The 20,881-nt window shown below is 45.6% G+C and overlaps 1 protein-coding gene across 2 annotated transcripts in view; it reads right to left on the minus strand.

The window, feature by feature from the left end:
• Positions 1 to 20,881, minus strand: part of PEPD (peptidase D) — a 245,917-nt gene that overhangs the window by 188,912 nt on the left and 36,124 nt on the right. For both annotated transcript variants that reach the window (XM_040410510.1, XM_040410509.1), the window contains exons 6-7: positions 15,303 to 15,364; positions 6,013 to 6,057 (exon numbers count right to left, since the gene is read on the minus strand). In XM_040410510.1, the coding sequence (XP_040266444.1) occupies positions 6,013 to 6,057; positions 15,303 to 15,364 (107 nt within the window). The remainder of the gene's footprint in view (positions 1 to 6,012; positions 6,058 to 15,302; positions 15,365 to 20,881) is intronic.

Genomic DNA, 20,881 nt, shown 5'->3' on the forward strand with positions numbered 1-20,881 from the left:
CTCCTATACCTCTTCTGGAAAAAAACATTATAGACACCCCACTCCCAACCCTAAATCTCCATAATAACTGTCCCTGGAAAATGTTCTTAGCAATCCGGCGTTTGCCTAGGAGACTTAACACCCGGGAGGGACGGGCTCTATATAAGAAATGAATGCACTCTCCCCTTTCAGATGTCATCGTTTGTGCCATGTGACCCTGGCGCGTGGGTGAAGCCCTTGCTATTACTCACGCTCCGAGGTTACCCACCAGCCCGCACTGTATGCCGACGTACACAGGGCAGGGGAGTTTGATGAGGGCAGTTTTTATAAAGGAAAACATCCTTTTAATTCGTTTTTTTCTTATTAGAGTCCTCAATTAACCATTGGATTAATCGGTAGAATACTTGATTACTAAAATAAATCGATAGCCGCACATCACTGACCCACAAAGGCCCTGTTGTTTTTTAGAATACAGGAGTCAATGGTTTTATCAATTCCTACAAAGACAAGGAAATCGGAGAGGTCATTCATTTCTATTAGAAATAGATAACTAGCCCCACGTTCTAGGACCATACCACACATACTGCGTTACATTTCAGTATCTCTCTTCTGAATGAAAGATATTTCAAGTGTAAAAATGCAGAGACCAGCAACCCCGAGATACTGAAGAGATGGGATGTGATCAAGGCTTTCAGGGGTAAGGTGCAAACATGACAGCCATGTCGACGGAGAGCGGATGTGTCATTGGGAAATAAAGGGTGATTTGTGAGATGGAGCAGCGCTGAGCCCGTTGGCGCGATGCAGCCGCCGTCCGCAGCACGGAAGACGAGACATGCCTCTGACATAGGAAGGATCTGTCAGCTGCCATCAAACCTCTCCAACAGATTCTCCTTCCCCAGCGCATTTGCAAGGTTGTCATACAACATCTGTTTCATCACTTGGGACAGGAGGAGAGAGGAGAACTAATGTTTGATCTTTGTAGTAAAAAAAAGTGAACATCTCAATATTGTGCTGTCTACGACAAGGCAGCCAACCCTACATACCGCTAACCGTACAGGTGAAACGCGAAAAATTAGAATATCGTGCAAAGTTCATTTATTTCAGTAATGCCTAATATAGATAGACTCATTACAGGCAAAGCGAGATATTCCAAGCCTTTATTTGTTATAATTTGGATGATTATGGCTTTCAGCTTATGAAACCCCAAAGTCACAATTTTGAGGTCCCCTTTGCTCAGGGGGTATGGATTAATTAGCTGACTAGAGGGTGACACTTTAAGCCTAGAATATTGAACCTTTTCACAAAACTCTAATTATAAGCTGCATTACTGAAATAAATGGACTTTTGCACGATATTCAAATTTCAAATTTTTCGAGTTTCACCTGTAGGTCTGAAATAATCTCCTTTATTTTGCCATGGGGCGCCATAACAAGCCACACCTGCAGGTGAAAAGTAGCATTACCTGGCAGTCATTCAGAGCCGCTCTCAGTCGTCTTCTTAAAGGGGTTGTGTCACTTCAGTAAGTGGCATTGGTTATGTAGAGAAAGTTAACACAAGGCACTTACTAATGTATTGTGATTCTCCATGTTGCCTCCTTTGCTGGCAGGATTCATTTTTCCATCACATTGTACATGGCCTGTTTCCATGGTTACGTCCACCCTGCAATCCATCAGTGGTGTTCGTGCTTGCACACTATAGGAAAAAGCATCGGCCTCTCTGGTGGCCAGGACCGTGGGAGCTCACATAGACTGGTGCTTTTTCCTATAGTGTGCAGGCACGGCCACCGCTGCTGGATTGCAGGGCGGTCGTAACCATGGAAAAGAGCAGTGTATAATGTTGCGGAAAAAACTAATCTAGCGGGCAAAGGAGGCAATATGGAGAATCACAGTACATTAGTAAGTGCATTGTGTTAACTTTCTCTACATGATAAATGCCATTTCCTGAAGCGAGAGCACCCCTTTGAAGCTATGACTACACGGCGACAACGGTCATGGGCAGGATCGGCGAGTAGCAGTGATCCCATAGAAATGAATAGGATCGCAGCGCAGGTCGCAGAAAATCCCACACTGTCGCTGTGTAGCCCTAGCCTAAGACAATAAGGAGGGGAAGTGACATCTACTTTCCAATACTGGAACCCATAAGTCTTTGACACTCTTCTCGGCCTCCATATGCCATTTCTCCTGGCCCATTTGATGGAGGCCCAACCTTTGTGACTTACCGATCATTATAATGCAGTTGTGCTGGTAAATCGCTGGGGCAATTTGTCTCCTGGGCTTTAGTTTACCTATTATCAGAGGCCACTCGATTGGCTGACCATGCAGATTAGGGGAAAGTCACCCACCACTAGAGGGCTGGATCACCGCCATCACATCGAGCGGAGTTCAGTAGCTCCCTCTAGTGGTGGCTGCGGCCAGCCAGTATCTGGATGCTGAGAAGCGAAGAATTAGGAGCCCTGCAACACAAAACCTGAATTCGCTACTTACAAAGTAATATTACTTACACTTTAACTATTCTCCAGAATCAGTCCATGAATATTCTGATCTGTTCCAGTAAAATCCTCATAACAACCCATGATCTCGTTTGCAGGAAAATAACCTCCTCACATTTTCTATACTTTTCAGACGGATGATGGAGAAACCCCAGAGGTGGGCGCCAGCCGCTCATCGCAATTAGCCTTTAAACTGATGACATTGCTACAGCTCGGCAGACACGATTCCCAATTATAAAACAGCATTTTAGTTCAGGAGGAATCATGGATGTTTAATGGTCGCGGGTCTCGCAGATGACCTTCTGTTCCAGCAGACGTTATCTCACCCATCTGCAGAATTACGCGATAATAAAAAATAAAATAATTGTCATTCTCCTTATTTCCTTTTAGGCACAGAGAGATGCAAAATAACCGGAGGGAAGATTTCTGATAATGAAACATTTTGAGCAAACTACAAGTAAATTCATGCGGTCGGCCGGAACACTGCGATCATTTTTCTTTTTTTACCCAGCGCAAATGAATGACGTAATTCGAAAGGTGCTTTTCACGGGACTTAAAGGGGTTGTCTCATGACAGACAATAGGGCCATATCGCTAGGATATGCCCCCCTTGTCTTATAGGTGCGTGTCCCACCACTGGGGCAGTGAACGGACCAGTACTACCTCTCCATTCATATGAGGGACTCCAGTATCCCAGTTCTTATGACTACTGGGGGTGCCAGCAGCGATCATACAGCCTCACACTAGGTGATAAATGCTGTATGCTGGCCAACCCCTTTAAGGCTGGGTTCACACGGGCGTTGCGGGAAAATGTGCGGGGGCGTTGCGGGAACACCCGCGATTTTTCCGCGCGAGTGCAAAACATTGTAATGCGTTTTGCACTCGCGTGAGAAAAATTGCGCATGTTTGGTACCCAAACCCGAACTTCTTCACAGAAGTTCGGGCTTGGGATCAGTGTTCTGTAGATTGTATTATTTCCCCTTATAACATAGTTATAAGGGAAAATAATAGCATTCTGAATACAGAATGCATAGTAAACTAGCGCTGGAGGGGTTAAAAAATTATTTTTTTTTATTTAACTCACCTTAGTCCACTTGATCGCGAAGCCCGGCTTCTCGTCTGTCTCCTTTGCTGAACAGGACCTGTGGTGAGCATTCCTTACAGGTAAAGGACCTTTGGTGACGTCACTCCGGTCATCACATGATCAATCACCATGGTAAAAGATCATGTGATGGATCATGTGATGACCGGAGTGACGTCACCAAAGGTCCTTTACCTGTAATTAATACTCACCACAGGTCCTGTTCAGCAAAGGAGACAGAAGGAGATGCCGGGCTACGCGATCAAGTGGATTAAGGGGAGTTAAATTATTTTTAAAAAAAATTTAACCCCTCCAGCGCTATTGTACTATGCATTCTGTATTCAGAATGCTATTATTTTCCCTTATAACCATGTTATAAGGGAAAATAATAATGACCGGGTCTCCATCCCGACCATGCGTGAAAATCGCACCGCATCCGCACTTGCTTGCGGATGCTTGCGATTTTCACGCAACCCCATTCATTTCTATGGGGCCTGCGTTGTGTGAAAAACGCAGAATATAGAGCATGCTGCGATTTTCACGCAGCGCACAAGTGATGCGTGAAAATCACCGCTCATGTGAACAGCCCCATAGAAATGAATGGGTCGGGATTCAGTGCGGGTGCAATACTTTCACCTACCGCATTGCACCCGCGCGGAAATCTCGCCCGTGTGAACGCAGCCTAAGTATTGCAGCTATGAGCAGCACTCACTGGCAGGCCTATGTTTATCTTCAAACAGAAGCAGAGCTGCAGTGTAAATCATGGGAGAGACAGAAGGTGAATCTCATCCACCAGAGCCACTGATGAGACAAGAAATAGAATTCAGACCACCACAGGGTCCCATTAGATACTGCAGCTAAGCTGGAGCAGCAGCAGCAATGTGGATGAGATTGAAATAAATGTTAATATGTATAAAATACGTTACGTCAATTGATACTGTGAATTTTTACTGCGGATTTCACACGCTTAAGTTAAAACCCATGGGAAATAAGATCTGAGACAAATCAGTGGAGTCGCCGCAAAATCCCAGGAACAAATTCCACCACAGAAAATCCTCTTCCCCTTGTAGCGTAACATTAAAGGACATGCTGAGACTTGTAGTCTTACTGCCCCTAAGCAAAGCACAACCGTCCTCAGATAAAGGAGTCATGTATTGATAGGATCATCTAAGGAACACATCCATGCTTTCTCCCTCAGGGACGACTGCGGTGTGTCCAATTTGATGTGAGGCTTGCAAATTCGCGAGCTTCATAACGCGCCTTGGCAGGCGGTGCGATTAATGAGGCGTTTACAAGGCCTGGGTATTCCAATGTCTAAAGAGTAAACGTTTTTTTTTTTTTTTCCTTTCTCCATCAAGAAACAGAACATGGACGACGCAGACCTTTATCACTCCGCCAGACGTTAACAATCCCCTTGTTTGCCTCTCGTCTGATTTATCCGTTCCTCAGTATCAAGGCAGCTACATGGCCCCCGTGAATTTTTTTTTCCAGATTTATTGCGCTCATTCCTCATTTGCCAGATGGTGAGTTTGTTGTGAAAATACACGAACCTGGTAAATTATTAAAAATTGCGAAAAAGGAGGAAAAAGAAAAGGATTGGGCTTTGTCGCTGGCGATCCTATATTAGCAGTAGCTCTGGGGAAAGGAGAGATCAATGGGATATGTGAGACCCAACAAACCCCCGTGAGATACGTAAAATGTACCCAAACCTCAAAAAGCAGCGGACAACCGCGTGATTGTCAGGTTTATCAATATGCGCTCTGCATTTACACTCCACTATTTGCAAAAATGCGGATCCCTTCATGTGGCTGCACAGTAGCTATAATGGCGGCATCATTATCAGGGCATGAATGCAACAACAAAGGGTTTCTTCCTCGGTGTCCCCAGTCCTTCAATATAACCCGTCTTAAAGGGTAATTTCCACCATCTAAAATAGTGGCATGCAATCACTTTAGGTGACAACCTCTAGGACCCCCATCTCCTTCACTTCCGCAGCACCGGCAACAAAACCCCAGTGAACTGACTTGGTGACCTGTACGTTGGGTGCAGAAAAAGACTAAATTCTGTCCGTTTGCAGCCAACCCTAGGGAGAGCTTACTCTAGATCAGGCATGGCCAACCTGCGGCTCTCCAGCTGTTGTAAAACTACAACTCCCACCATGCCCTGCTGTAGGCTGTCTGGGCATGCTGGGAGTTGTAGTTTTGCAACAGCTGGAGAGCCGCAGGTTGACAATCCCTGCTCTAGATGGATCATTGAATCGCTGCTGAGCCCCCTTCAGTCCCAGAGGTAAGACGCCCACAGTGTATAAAGTGATGGCCTATCCCAGCGCCATCTACCATCACTTTATAAGAACGGAATACCCCTTTTGTTACCTTTTTTAACAATTCTACAGATATTTGCAGAAAAAAAAAAAAAAAAAACAAGAGACAAGTTTCCCCTATACCATAGACACTGAAGACGCCTACCATTCCACGATTTCTGGGTGAAGCAGGGTGTTGTTCACGGTGAATCTGAAATAAAATAAAGTTGACGGTTCAGCATTTCAGTTTTAATATACTGTAAAGAGACGCGCACAAAATAAAAAGAATAAAGTGAAAAAAAAAGATCCAACTTTGGCGCTGCTCATCAGTGAATGTATGCGCCATAATGTAGGACAGGGGTCAGCAACCTTCCCGGCATGCTCCATTCATCTCTATGACAGTTCTCAGAAGAGCAGAGCAAGCTTGCAGGCTGGGAGTTGTAGTTTCACGACAGCTAGAGCGCCGCAGGGTGCCTACCCCTGATGCAGTACATCTAAAGCGAACCGAGCTACGGAAATATGGAAGGCTTGACCCTTGTAAATACCACAGAAAGAGACCATGCAATCTCTAGGGGCCCCTTGATAAGGGCAAACACCAAACTGAGCGAGATCTGGCGCGAGTGAGCCGAGGGTTGAATTGCAGAAAAGAAGCGCTATCCCTGAGACAATGTGATGGTATGAGAAACCGTGAAAAGAGGGCACCATTCTGATTTATGCTGTGAAGCCCCCTCTTCTCCTTATGTAAAGGCTGGGGCTTCATGATGACTCCGACACCCCATACTCTTCATAGCTCTAGTGCATCTGGTATGTGGGCAGTTTTTCAATGTTGTACACCTAATGTTTTCAAAAGACAATTTGTATGTCCCTCAACTTAAAGGGTTTGTCTCGCTTCCGTAAATGGCATTTGTCATGTTGAGAAAGTTAACACAAGGCGCTTACTAATGTATTGTGATTCTCCACGTTGCTTCATTTGCTGGCAGGATTCATTTTTCCGTCGCATTATACACGGTTTATTTCCATGGGTTGCGGCCATTTGCTGCAGCGCAGATACGAGGTGGCCGGGACAGGAGCTGCTGCGCATGCGTGCCTGTGTGTGCTCTCAAGGTCCTTTTTCCTACAGCGTGCAAGCACGACCACCACTGCTGGATTACAGGGTGGTCGCAACCCCTGCAAACGAGCCGTGTAGAATGCGACGGAAAAATGAATGAAGCCAGCAGTCATTCCTTTATGGCGAATTTCCACATTCCAGACATGTCCAATTTAGTAAATAATTGTGTCCCCATAATGTAACAGCTTGGAAGCATCTTTTCTTCTAAGCCTGTCTTGTGCCATTCCTTTCTTAATCCTCCAAGAAACTGATGAGTGAATTGACAACTGGGAGTTACCATTTGGGGGGGCGTGTCACTGCAAACTCTCACACTGACCAATCAGAGCTGACTATACCAGATTAGGCCTCTTTGGCAAGAAAAGTTGTAGCAATTTATTTAGACATTTCTAGGAGGAATAACAGTGGAACTGAACAATGCAGAGTTCTAGGAGCAGATGCAGTAATTACTAAAACAGATATGTCGGGAGGAGCGTCGCGTCCTCTCTTAAGAGGTTTTCCAGTAGCAAGAAAATAGCGATTTTATTCTGGGGGTCCCATCGGCGGTGAAGTGCATTCGCGACCATTGCTCTATTCAAAAGGAGGACATGGGACCTCCCAATCTCAAGATCGATGGGATCCCTTTAAATGCACAAACCATCTTCCAGCAGTCACCATTAGGGGCGCCGTGCTAGTCCGACTGGGGAATACAGGCTATAGATTGTTACACGGGTGCTATAGAAAAGAGAGAACTTCTGGCTGCTTAATCTAGAAACATAAAAAGAATTTTCCTACAGAGAAAATTATAAAATGAGAGCTGCGTCTCAAGGACCCGCACATATCCGCGCGTATTCCCTAGGACTGCCGACAGGTCCCCTTTAAGATTAGAAGTCTCTGCTGTTTAAACCGTCACCTCAAAGAAAGCAGACAATCAGAAAATTAATATGGCGGCAGGCACCGCTGTGATCCAATTTTTGAAACTGTATTTACTCAAATCTGTCAGGCTTCAAAGAGCCCGAGACGGCATTAATTACGGAGAGACAATGTGGCAGAAGGGGCCGGGCACAACCTTTACTCTGCAGCCGAAATTACAGAGACCCTGAGAAAAGTGTCATTCTGTGGAGATGGCTAATAAAAAGAAAAGAAAAAAGAACAGGGAGGAAAAAACAACAAAAAAACCTACATTTTGTGATAGGAGAATGATTGGTAGAGCCGCGGCAGGACACAGATGGTGAAGAGAGGAAAAGAAACACGAAGGCTAATGACACAATGACTATAAGGCAGGAGAGACGATGAGGGTTATGCTGACGGCTGTGCAGACCGAAATTTTAAAGTTCAGGTTACCGTAATTAAAAATTACCTCCCTCATCTCTAACTTGGGACCTGGATAAAGCAACTATACTGCGCCCTCGAGTCTTCCTTTCCTGTCAGACTTCATGTTAGTTAGGGCTCATACACACGGCCAGCCGGGACCGTGCTGCGGACCGCAAACAGCGGGTCAGCAATACACGGGCACTGGCCGTTTGCACCTCACATCATGGATGCGGACCCATTCACTTGGAATCCGGAAGGTTGGTGCGGAATGGAGGCACGGAACCCCATGGAAGCACTACGGAGTGCTTCCGTATTGTTTCTCTCTGTGCCTATCCACTGCAAAAACGTAGTGCATGCGGATCGCGGACCCCATTCAAGTGGATTAGAAACATAGAAACATAGAATGTGTCGGCAGATAAGAACCATTTGGCCCATCTAGTCTGCCCAATATACTGAATACTATGGATAGCCCCCGGCCCTATCTTATATGAAGGATGGCCTTATGCCTATCCCATGCATGCTTAAACCCCTTCACTGTATTTGCAGCTGCCACTTCTGCAGGAAGGCTATTCCATGCATCCACTACTCTCTCAGTAAAGTAATACTTCCTGATATTACTATTAAACCTTTGCCCTTCTAATTTAAAACTATGTCCTCTTGTAGCAGTTTTTCTTCTTTTAGAACATGATACGCATGCAGCGGCCCAACGGTCGGTGCCCGTGCATTGCGGACCAGCTGGCACAGCCCTTAGGGGTGTTAGATGAGTATTCCCATCTCAAACACTGATGGCATTTTGCTAGGATATACCATTAAAGGCGTTGGCCACCTTTGGGGGGGGATGTTTGGCAAACCCCCTTCCTAGGGAGACCTGGAAAGTGAAGTGCACTAATGAGATCCCCCTTGTGTCATGTGAGCAACTGACAGGATGCAAGGGGAGCAGGTCACTGCTGTGGCCGCCGGCTGGCTGCAGCGGCGTCAAAGCGGTTGCGGACAGTGCTGCTGTCTAGGGAAAGAGCCAGACTAGGAAGCAGGTATGTATGCTTCCCTTCGCAAGTCTGCCCAAGAGACAGGGGTTTGCCAAAACCCACACCAAAAGTGGCCAACCCCTTTAATGTTAAATAGGTGCAGGTCGGACCTCTGGGACCCACTCCTGTATCTAGAACGGGACCCGCAGAAGTGAATGGAGAGCAGCTGTGCATGCGCGGTACCCTCTGTTCGCCACTATGGGAGTTCAGAGCGCTGGCTTGGCTATTTCCGGCCATACATGCGCAGTGCACTCTCCATTCACCGCTGTGGGACTTCTGAAAATAGCAGACCACGCTTGTTTAACTATTTTCAGAACTCCCATAGCAGTGAAAAGACAGGACGCATGCGCAGTATTGCTCTACTTCACTATCTGACATTGATGGCCAAGCCTAGTGATATGCCATCAGTGTCTAAAATTAGGATACCCCTTTAACTACACATAGACTTTTTTTTTCCCAGGGTTTAAAGGGGTTATCCAATTTCACAAACAGCCCCCCATGTGCCGGGCCCCTCAGAGGGAATGTACTTAACTGGGTCCCCGCTCCCTGTGCCGTCCACAGTCCCCGCACCACCGCTGCTGCTTCTCTCTGTACACGGATGAAAACACCCAGAGAGGTGTGGCCTACCACAGAGAGGTGTGGCCTACCACAGAGAGGTGTGGCCTACCACAGAGAGGTGTGGCCTACCACAGAGAGGTGTGGCCTACCACAGAGAGGTGTGGCCTACCACAGAGAGGTGTGGCCTACCACAGAGAGATGTGGCCTACCACAGAGAGGTGTGGCCTACCACAGAGAGGTGTGGCCTACCACAGAGAGGTGTGGCCTACCACAGAGAGGGGTGGCCTACCACAGAGAGGGGTGGCCTACCACAGAGAGGGGTGGCCTACCACAGAGAGGGGTGGCCTACCACAGAGAGGGGTGGCCTACCACAGAGAGGGGTGGCCTACCACAGAGAGGGGTGGCTTACGTTCCGACAATGTGTGCCAAAAATGCGTCAAAGTTTGCAGATTATTCCTGTCGGTGATGTAAACTAAAGGGGTGCCAGACTTATCTTCCAGCATCAGCCACAAGATAAATTTGCCATGAAAAGGATTGGACTGTTGGATTTCAACATGGCCAATCTTTTTGATCTTGTGGAGATGTCTGGCAGCAGCTTACTCTACTCTCCCAAATGAGAAGACATGAACAATTGGCCAAGCATGCATGTGTACGGGGCAGGCGAAGACAGCTGTCAACCGACTAGCATTCAGCCATCAGGTATTGCATGCAAACAATCAGCCTTAGGGTTCATGCACACGACTGTATGTATTTTGCGGTCCGCAAAATACGGATTCGCAAAAAAAATACGGATGACGTCCGTGTGCATTCCGTATTTTGCGGAACACAACAGTCCTATCCTTGCCTGTTATGCGGACAATAGGACATGTTCCAATTTTTGGCGGAACGGACATGCGGACCTAAGTAAATAGAATGCACGCACAGTAACTTCTAGATTTTTTTTTTGCGGACAGATTGAAATTAATGGTTTCCGCATACGGTTTGCAAAAAAAAAAAAAAAAGACGGAACGTACACTAAAAGAAAAACGTGTTCCGGCCGATGCACGCATACTGCGAACCGCTGTTTCTGCACCGGATGACAGATATGGACCCCCAATCCGGAAGGTACGGAGCGGAGGCACGGAACCCCATTGAAGTACTACGCAGGGCTTCTGTGGTTTTCTGTTCGTGTCTCTTCTGTTCTATTTTTTTGCGGTGCGGACGGAACACGGACCCATTTAAGTTGAATGGGTCTGCATCCGTCTGCGGCAGGCAGCCGCATGGACGTTACCCGTGCATTGGGGGCCGCAATTTGTGGTCCCCAGTACACGGAAATGGCGGCATGCATGAGCCCTAACCTGTACTTCGCACTTCATTTTTGCAGATGTATATCAACAGAAATAGGTGGACAGATATAGATGTAGCAGAGCTGAATGAGTTACCGACATTCATTTTTACATCACGAAAAGTCATTACATTAAAACGATGCTTCCGTTTAGTATACCTTCAGTTCTATAGGGAAACACATCCTCAGCTCTGCTACACCTGTATACAAGAGACCCGATAACCCATGGGTAATGTAAATCCATTACTTGCAGCCATCAGAGGTGTGACAGCGCCGTCAGGGCTTGCTATACCGTGCTCATCCATTAATAAAACCTCCCAGCAGCAGCCGAGAAGCGTCAGGCAGAAACTTGAGACGATCCCGTTATTTCAGGAGGCTACATGTGTATTATTCCCTCTCAATTTACTCTTCCTATTTACAGCCTGCATATCAATACATATTTATGGGACTGTCAGCACATGAGTGTGGTCACAAGTCACTGCTATACATATTGAGTAATCCGGTGCGGGGATGGAGCGCGCAGCTCGTGGGGATTTTTATGTATTTATTCTGACAATGTGTGAAGGATTGTTCGAGCTCCTGCTGCTCGGGACCGTGATTGACTCGGGAGCCGGAGCTGTACATCACAATAATGGGATGATATCTTAATACAGGAGGTGGGGGGGGGGGATGCATTAACTTCCCTTAATTTGACAAGCAAATGTTGATGAGCTCCTGCCGGAGAGAGCGTGAAATTGGGATGAAGATGAGAATCTCAAGCTTTCAAGCTTCTATAATGTGGTTCTGTTTGAAAGACGTGTCCTATTTGGGCAGCCCCTTCCATAAGTGGTGTCAGGGCAAACAGGACTGCAGAAAGTTCTCCTCTGGGAGCGGTAATGGCAGCCATGTTGGCCGTCACTCACGGAGGTAGTCACCCAGACTCTACAATTGCAGAAAGGATTATAACTTAGCAATTGGTAGTGGGAGCTGTACGAACAGTTGGTGGACTATGAAATGATACTACAATAATTAATATTATTACTACTTCAGAGCTGAAATCTCATAGTATTACCTATTTATTCAGCGACTGCACAGCACATACGGCAGTATACATCCAGATAGTGTTAGAATCACACCCAGCACCATACAGTGATGTGACATGGGGAAAACTACCGTCCCCTCCCAATATAGGAGCTCAGCTAAACTGTTACAGAGTCATCTGTCATTCACCCAGCTGAAGTTCCCAATGACACCAGCAGAATAGTGAGTGCAGCTCTGGAGTATAATACAGGATGTAACTCAGGATCAGTACAGGATAAGTAATGTATGTACACAGTGACTGCACCAGCAGAATAGTGAGTGCAGCTCTGGAGTATAATACAGGATGTAACTCAGGATCAGTACAGGATAAGTAATGTAATGTATGTACACAGTGACTGCACCAGCAGAATAGTGAGTGCAGCTCTGGAGTATAATACAGGATGTAACTCAGGATCAGTACAGGATAAGTAATGTAATGTATGTACACAGTGACTGCACCAGCAGAATAGTGAGTGCAGCTCTGGAGTATAATACAGAACATAACTCAGGATCAGTACAGGATAAGTAATGTAATGTATGTACACAGTGACTGCACTAGCAGAATACTGAGTGCAGCTCTGGAGTATAATACAGGATGTAACTCGGGATCAGTACAGGATAAGTAATGTAATGTATGTACACAGTGACTGCACCAGCAGAATAGTGAGTGCAGCTCTGGAGTATAATACAGGATGTAACTCAGGATCAGTACAGGATAAGTAATGTATGTACACAGTGACTGCACCAGCAGAATAGTGAGTGCAGCTCTGGAGTATAATACAGAACATAACTCAGGATCAGTACAGGATAAGTAATGTAATGTATGTACACAGTGACTGCACTAGCAGAATACTGAGTGCAGCTCTGGAGTATAATACAGGATGTAACTCGGGATCAGTACAGGATAAGTAATGTAATGTATGTACACAGTGACTGCACCAGCAGAATAGTGAGTGCAGCTCTGGAGTATAATACAGAACATAACTCAGGATCAGTACAGGATAAGTAATGTAATGTATGTACACAGTGACTGCACTAGCATAATACTGAGTGCAGCTCTGGAGTATAATACAGGATGTAACCCGGGATCAGTACAGGATAAGTAATGTATGTACATAGTGACTCCACCAGCAGAATAGTGAGTGCAGCTCTGGAGTATAATACAGAACATAACTCAGGATCAGTACAGGATAAGTAATGTAATGTATGTACACAGTGACTGCACTAGCAGAATACTGAGTGCAGCTCTGGAGTATAATACAGGATGTAACTCGGGATCAGTACAGGATAAGTAATGTAATGTATGTACACAGTGACTGCACCAGCAGAATAGTGAGTGCAGCTCTGGAGTATAATACAGGATGTAACTCAGGATCAGTACAGGATAAGTAATGTATGTACACAGTGACTGCACCAGCAGAATAGTGAGTGCAGCTCTGGAGTATAATACAGAACATAACTCAGGATCAGTACAGGATAAGTAATGTAATGTATGTACACAGTGACTGCACTAGCAGAATACTGAGTGCAGCTCTGGAGTATAATACAGGATGTAACTCGGGATCAGTACAGGATAAGTAATGTAATGTATGTACACAGTGACTGCACCAGCAGAATAGTGAGTGCAGCTCTGGAGTATAATACAGGATGTAACTCGGGATCAGTACAGGATAAGTAATGTAATGTATGTACACAGTGACTGCACTAGCATAATACTGAGTGCAGCTCTGGAGTATAATACAGGATGTAACCCGGGATCAGTACAGGATAAGTAATGTATGTACATAGTGACTCCACCAGCAGAATAGTGAGTGCAGCTCTGGAGTATAATACTGGATATAACTCAGGATCAGTACAGGATAAGTAATGTAATGTACAGGGTGGGCCATTTATATGGATACACCTGAATAAAATTGGAATGGTTGGTGATATTAACTTCCTGTTTGTGGCACATTAGTATATGTGAGGGGGGAAACTTTTCAAGATGGGTGGTGACCATGGTGGCCATTTTGAAGTCGGCCATTTTGAATCCAACTTTTGTTTTTTCATACTAGAAATGCTAGCACAGGCTTCCAGTATCCGTAGTTTCAGGTGCTGCACATCTCGTATCTTCACAGCATAGACAATTGCCTTCAGATGACCCCAAAGATAAAAGTCTAAGGGGGTCAGATCGGGGGTCACATTATGGGTGTCAGGTCCGAGCATTCCTAGATGAACAGTTTCCTGGAAATTGGATTGGTCGTCGTGGGCCAGTTGAATGGCCGCCAAGGTCTCCCGATCTGACGCCCTTAGACTTTTATCTTTGGGGTCACCTGAAGGCAATTGTCTATGCTGTGAAGATACGAGATGTGCAGCACCTGAAACTACTGATACTGGAAGCCTGTGCTAGCATTTCTCCTGCGGTGTTGCTATCAGTGTGTGAAGAGTGGGAGAAGAGGGTCGCATTGACAATCCAACACAATGGGCAGCACATTGAACACATTTTATAAGTGGTCAGAAACTTGTAAATAACTCATGAAAGAATAAAGTTACGTTAAAACCAAGCACACCATTGTTTTTCTTGTGAAATTCCCAATAAGTTTGATGTGTCACATGACCCTCTTCCTATTGAAAAAACAAAAGTTGGATTCAAAATGGCTGACTTCAAAATGGCCGCCATGGTCACCACCCATCTTGAGAAGTTTCCCCCCTCGCATATACTAATGTGCCACAAACAGGAAGTTAATATCACCAACCATTCCCATTTTATTAAGGTGTATCCATATAAATGGCCCACCCTGTATTTACAAAGATGCTCCATTTTTATGTAGGTTTAAAGCCAATACCACCGTTTTCTGTAACCTACTCTACATGCCATGCCCCATTTAATAAGTTCTTTATTCGTATATCATTTGTATGTAATGAGCCTGCAAGAGGATTTGAATATTTTACCCAGAAAGCTGAACCATCCTGTTATCTTCTAATTGTGAAGCTACACAATTATTTTCTATCTGCCCTGAGTGACACAGAATTACAGATTTCGATGCTCAGGAGAAAGACTCTGGTTTTGTATTCTGTCGCGGAGGAGAGAGGGTAAGGAGATTTTCACTTACCGGCTTATTCCTTCAAACGAGGCCTCTCTGCAAACACTTCCGCTGTCGGTATTAACCCCGCGCTGCAAAGAAGAAACAAGATGTAAATAAAAGGAAATGACTCAAGGAAAAAGAATAACAGAAGACATATTATAATCAAAAGAAGCAGCGAGTGTAGAAGGAACCACGTGCAATCGCCCATGTAACAAAAAACAGACGCAGTGTTAGAACTGGACTGGCTCCAGCCATACTTGATGACAACCTCATACCGTGGTTCTCGAGGACACTTTAATGGAGTATGTCCACTTTTAGTGCCAAATATTCTAAAGTCCTCCAATACAACTAAAATTAGGAGTGAAGAAACTCCAAGAAATACTGAGTAGCCGTCCATCTAGTCCTTACTTCTCACTAATTAGCTAAATTTAATTTAGTAAGGTTCACGAGACAGATGGAAGGGGTATGACGGCAGGATCAGACGACATGATGCATTCATTCACAAAATTGGAGGCAAAAACATTAACAGTGACTAAAAGAGGCAAAAAGTGACTGCATTACAAGGAGAACCGCACAAACATTAAAGGAGTTTTCCAGGATTTAGATATGGATCGACTATGCTCAGGGTAGGTTCCAGAAAATCTCTTTAAAGGCCCCCATACACATCAGATTATCATACATACTAAATGGTAAAACACTGACATGGAAAAGGACTTTTAGTGAACAGCAAACTAATAAGCTGTAGAAACCAGTGTCAGGCAGCTGCTGCCAAGGCCCATAAGATAATGGGTTGCATCAGAAGGGGCATAGATGCCCGTGATGAGAACATAGTCCTACCACTTTACAAATCACTGGTCAGACCACACATGGAGTACTGTGTACAGTTCTGGGCTCCTGTGAACAAGGCAGACATAGCAGAGCTGGAGAGAGTCCAGAGGAGGGCAACTAAAGTAATAACTGGAATGGGGCAACTACAGTACCCTGAAAGATTATCAACATTAGGGTTATTCACGCAGAAAAAAAGACAATTAAGGGGCGATCTAATAAACATGAATAAATATATCAGGGGTCAGTACAGAGATCTCTCCAATCATCTATTTATCCCCAGGACTGTGACGAGAGGACATCCTCTGCGTCTAGAGCAGGGATGCCTAATCTGCGGCCCTCCAGCTGTTGCAAAACTACAACTCCCAGCATGCCTGGACAGCCTACAGCTATCAGGGCATGCTAGGAGTTGTAGTTTTGCAACAGCTGGAGGACCGCAGGTTGGGCATCCCTTGTCTAGAGGAAAGAAGGTTTGTACACAAACATAGAAGAGGATTCTTGATGGTAAGAGCAGTGAGACTATGGAACTCTCTGCCTGAGGAGGTGGGGATGGTGAGTTCACTAAGAGAGTTCTGGAGTGTAATAATATTACAGGCTATAGCTACTAGAGAGGGGTCGTTGATCCAGGGAGTTATTCTGATGCCTGATTGGAGTCAGGAAGGAATTTTACCCCCTAAAATTGGTTCCTACCCATGAGGGCTTTTTGCCTTCCTCAGGATAACAGGCTGAACTGGTGTCTTTTTCAGCCTTATAAACTATCATCAGCCAAACTGACCAATTGTGTCTGGGTAAGACGACCATCTAACGTGCATGAGGGCCTTCCAACGCGTCCCAAAAGATGATGTCGGGGAGGGGGAAGGATCTGGAAAGTAAAATTTCGATGTCCTAACCTTTTGCCAGAGTCTAGCATTGACTCACTCCTCTCTTGCCACTGAAAACACATGCATGCTCGTCTGAGGGTGCATGCATATGGAGCCGTTAGTAGGCACAGCTGGTGAAGGTGTATGGACGGCTCAAGTAAGGGATACTTTGTAAAAAAAGATAAAGTACCGCAGACTTAACCATCTCCAAGGTGGCAGCTTCTGACTGACATGTAGAACACTTTTTTCCGATGTACGAGTATAACAAGGACAGACATTCAGTATAAATGTCACAGTTTTTGTAGAAATGCCAATTCATGATTTCTAAACTTGTTCAAAGGTTTGGATCGGGAAAGGGAAATGTCACAGCACGGAGAGGAAATATTGGATTTTGCTGCCCGATGAGTGTCCTCATTGTGAGATTGGGAGCCTTCTATTAACAATAAGGAGAACATTCCATAAATCTGTGCACAACAACCCACAGTCCGCACACAATGTATCATGTGACAGTGCAGGTCATGTTCAGCACTATTGACAGCTCCACGCTTCTATGAACAGTCATCTGCCATGGCAGTTTTCTCAGAGCATAATAAAGTCCAGCAACTTTCTACTTTACGCACAAGTAAATTAAGCAAATTTCTCACTGTTTTCAAGATCTCCGCTTGCTGACAGTTAAAGGTAATTTCCTTGCTTGCTGAAAACCCGTCCTGATAACGTCCCTTTGTATTTGAGATCTCTCACAAGAAGCCTGTACCTATGTCAGCTGACGACAGATACGTTTTCAGCCTTTGGGTGCAAGCATGGAAATTTTAATTCACTGACAGCAAGCAGAGTTCTTGAAAAATTGAAGGTATATTCGAAAGTTGCTTAACATTTAAAGGGTTATTCTCATCTCCCCATCCTGGCGATCCCTACCAATCCTGGTTTCCCAGAATAACAGCCCCCTGGGGCGCCCAGGTTGGGCAGGGAGCCGAGGCCGATCGCATTCGCTTGAATCCAGCTGTGTGCTGCAGTTCCTGTACAGGGAGTGCCCGGGGGCGCCGTCGTGCAGGGAACAACCGGATCAGAATCAGTAGGGGTCCCATATCCTTGCAATATTCCATACATTTTTAAGACGTGAGCACGCCTTTAATTACACATTTATTGATGCAAAAATGGAAACCCCTTTATTCAATTATTGGGGGGGGGGGGGACATGGGGATTCCTGCAGTCCTATGATAAGGTAGTTCCAAATAACAATTATCTCTGCTACATTATCACTTCCAGTTCACTGTTCTCTGACCAGATGCCGTCTTGTCCAATTTTTACCTGATCCAGTTTCTGATGGAATTTTGCTGCTGCTGTTCAGAAGTAATGTACATCTGCAGGAACGATCTGCAGTCCTGGGGGTTTCTCCACAAACAAAATATTCCGACAAGAGTGACCTCTCACACACACACATATATATGTATATATTATGTCAGACTCTAGAATAAGACATGAGCCGGGGCTGCCCACCAAGACCGCACTGCAAGCAAATGCTAATCAGCTGCTCACATCCATAACTTTAAGCTACATACAGTATGTAAGAAGTCTGTCCTCCGCTGCCTGGGGGCGACAGTCGGGAGCCTCTCATCTCTGACAAGCGTCAGAGACCTGTCCCGGCTGTTATATCAAATAAGCAGAGACTAATATAACACGCACCCTGCCGTACGCTTCTGGCTGGAAAAAACATCAGGCTCCACCGCAACAATATCACAAACCCAGGGTTAGCAAAATTCAAGAATCTCTTTTGAAAGCACTTAAAGGGGATGATCCCTATATATATATCTATCACATTTGCTATATTAAAGCTGTTGCCTGAGAGTTTAATACTGATAACCTCTCCTCAAGTGCGACTGCTGGGAACCCCGCTGATCAGCCGTTTGCAGAAACCAGCGCTGCGGCCGGGGACATCACTTTCATGGATCATGTGGCCTGGGGGCAGGTCAATGCCCTTCAATTGAATGGGGCTGAGCTGCTATCCAATAGACGGCGCTGTGCTTGGTAAGCTGCGAGGAGGCCGCGGCTCTTAACGGAGCGCTGCAACCTCTTCAAACAGCTGATCGGCAGTGGGTGACCCCATGATCACATAGTGATGACCTATCCAGAGAATAGTTTATCAGTATTAAACACGCCGACGACCCCTTTAAAGGGAACCTGTCGCCGGGATTTTGTGTAAAGAGCTGAGGAAATGGGCTGCTAGATGGCCGCTAGCACATCCGCAATACCGAGTCCCCATAGCTCTGTGTGCTTTTATTGTGTATAAAAACCGATTTGATACATATGCAAATTAACCTGAGTTGAGTCCTGTCCTGACTCATCTCAGGGACAGGACTCATCTCAGGTTAATTTGCATATGTATCAAATCGTTTTTTTTACACAATAAAAGCACACAGAGCTATGGGGACTGGGTATTGCGGACGTGCTAGAGTCCATCTAGCAACCCATGTCCTCAGCTCTATGGTCTATACACAAAATCCCGGTGACAGGTTCCCTTTAAAAATGAACCAATGAAGATTTATCACATCTACTTACATAGTATGGCGCTACCTGGTGTGTAACAATGTGTAGCTCCATCTACTGAGCCAAGTGCTGGTAGACAAGCGTGTTCAGTCACATCTGTGCATACTGATCCTCTGTTCACTGCAGGGCAGCCAACAGGGACGTAAGAAGGGACTAGTTTATCAGCTGCAAGGGGGGGGAGGAGACTGATTCTGTACAGAGCCTGCCCCCTGCAGCACAGATTAGTAGCATCACCAAGTGTCAAAGGTATTGTTCATGCTAAGAAGTGCAAATGACTTTAAAAATGCTATTAACAGCATTTCCAGGACTTTTGATATATGATTCAAAAGGATAATCTCTTTAAGTCACCTAGCTGTGAAAAAAATTGGATTTAGCCATTACTGGGTGACGACGAATACAGCCATCATGATAGCTTCCACAAGGGTAGCCCCAGTCTTCCTGGCTTCCAGAGCAGCCGGGGATGCTTATATGCACCTTATTGAACATATATTTCCCAGAATCCACTTTATTTACATTAATGACCTATCCTCAGATCAGTGGGGTCTGACTCCCAACAGCCCCACAGAATAGCCGTTCGAAGAGAAGGCCATGCTCATACGAGCGCTTCCTCCTCTTCACTGTTTACCTACTCGCTGTCACCACCGCCAGGTGTAATTACATCTCAGCCGTCCCATTCACTTCTATGGGACGGCTTCTTCCTAGTCAAGTGACTACTACAGAGCCATCCCATTGAAGTGAATGGAACGGCTTAGGTGTAATTACACCTGGTCACCACTGCGGTGGCGACGGCAAGCAGGTAAACAGTGAAGAGGAGGCAGCGCTTGTACAAGTGCTGCTTTCTCTTCCAACAGCTGATCGACGGGGGGTGCCGGGAGTCGGAATCCCGCCAATCTGATAAGGATGACCTATCCCGAGGGTAGGTCATCAATGAAAATAAAGCAAACAACCTCTTTATCAGTAAATCTGTGTGGCGACGCTCCCACCTCCATGCCATGGTGCTACATGACAATAGTGAGTGGGGCAGTTATACAGCAGCTAGTCAAATTTTACCGTAAAGCGGCAAAAGTCTAGAGAAGGAGTTAATGTCTGTAACCCTGGTGGTCTAGGGCAATGATGGAGCTAATGTCGACATCTCTGGTGGTCTATAGCAGTGAAGGAGTTAATCTTTGCTTTCATGGGAGTCTAGGGCAGCGAACAGTTTAATGTCTGCATCCCCAGTGGTTTAATGCAGTGAAGGGGTTAGGCCCCTTTCACACGAGCGAGTTTTCCACGCGGGTGCAATGCGTCACGTGAACGCATAGCACCCGCACTGAATCCTGACCCATTCATTTCAACGGGTCTGTGTACATAAGCGTTGTTTTTCGCGCATCAGTTCTG

This window comes from Bufo bufo, chromosome 10, assembly GCF_905171765.1.
Source record: "Bufo bufo chromosome 10, aBufBuf1.1, whole genome shotgun sequence".
Classification (NCBI taxonomy): domain Eukaryota; kingdom Metazoa; phylum Chordata; class Amphibia; order Anura; family Bufonidae; genus Bufo; species Bufo bufo.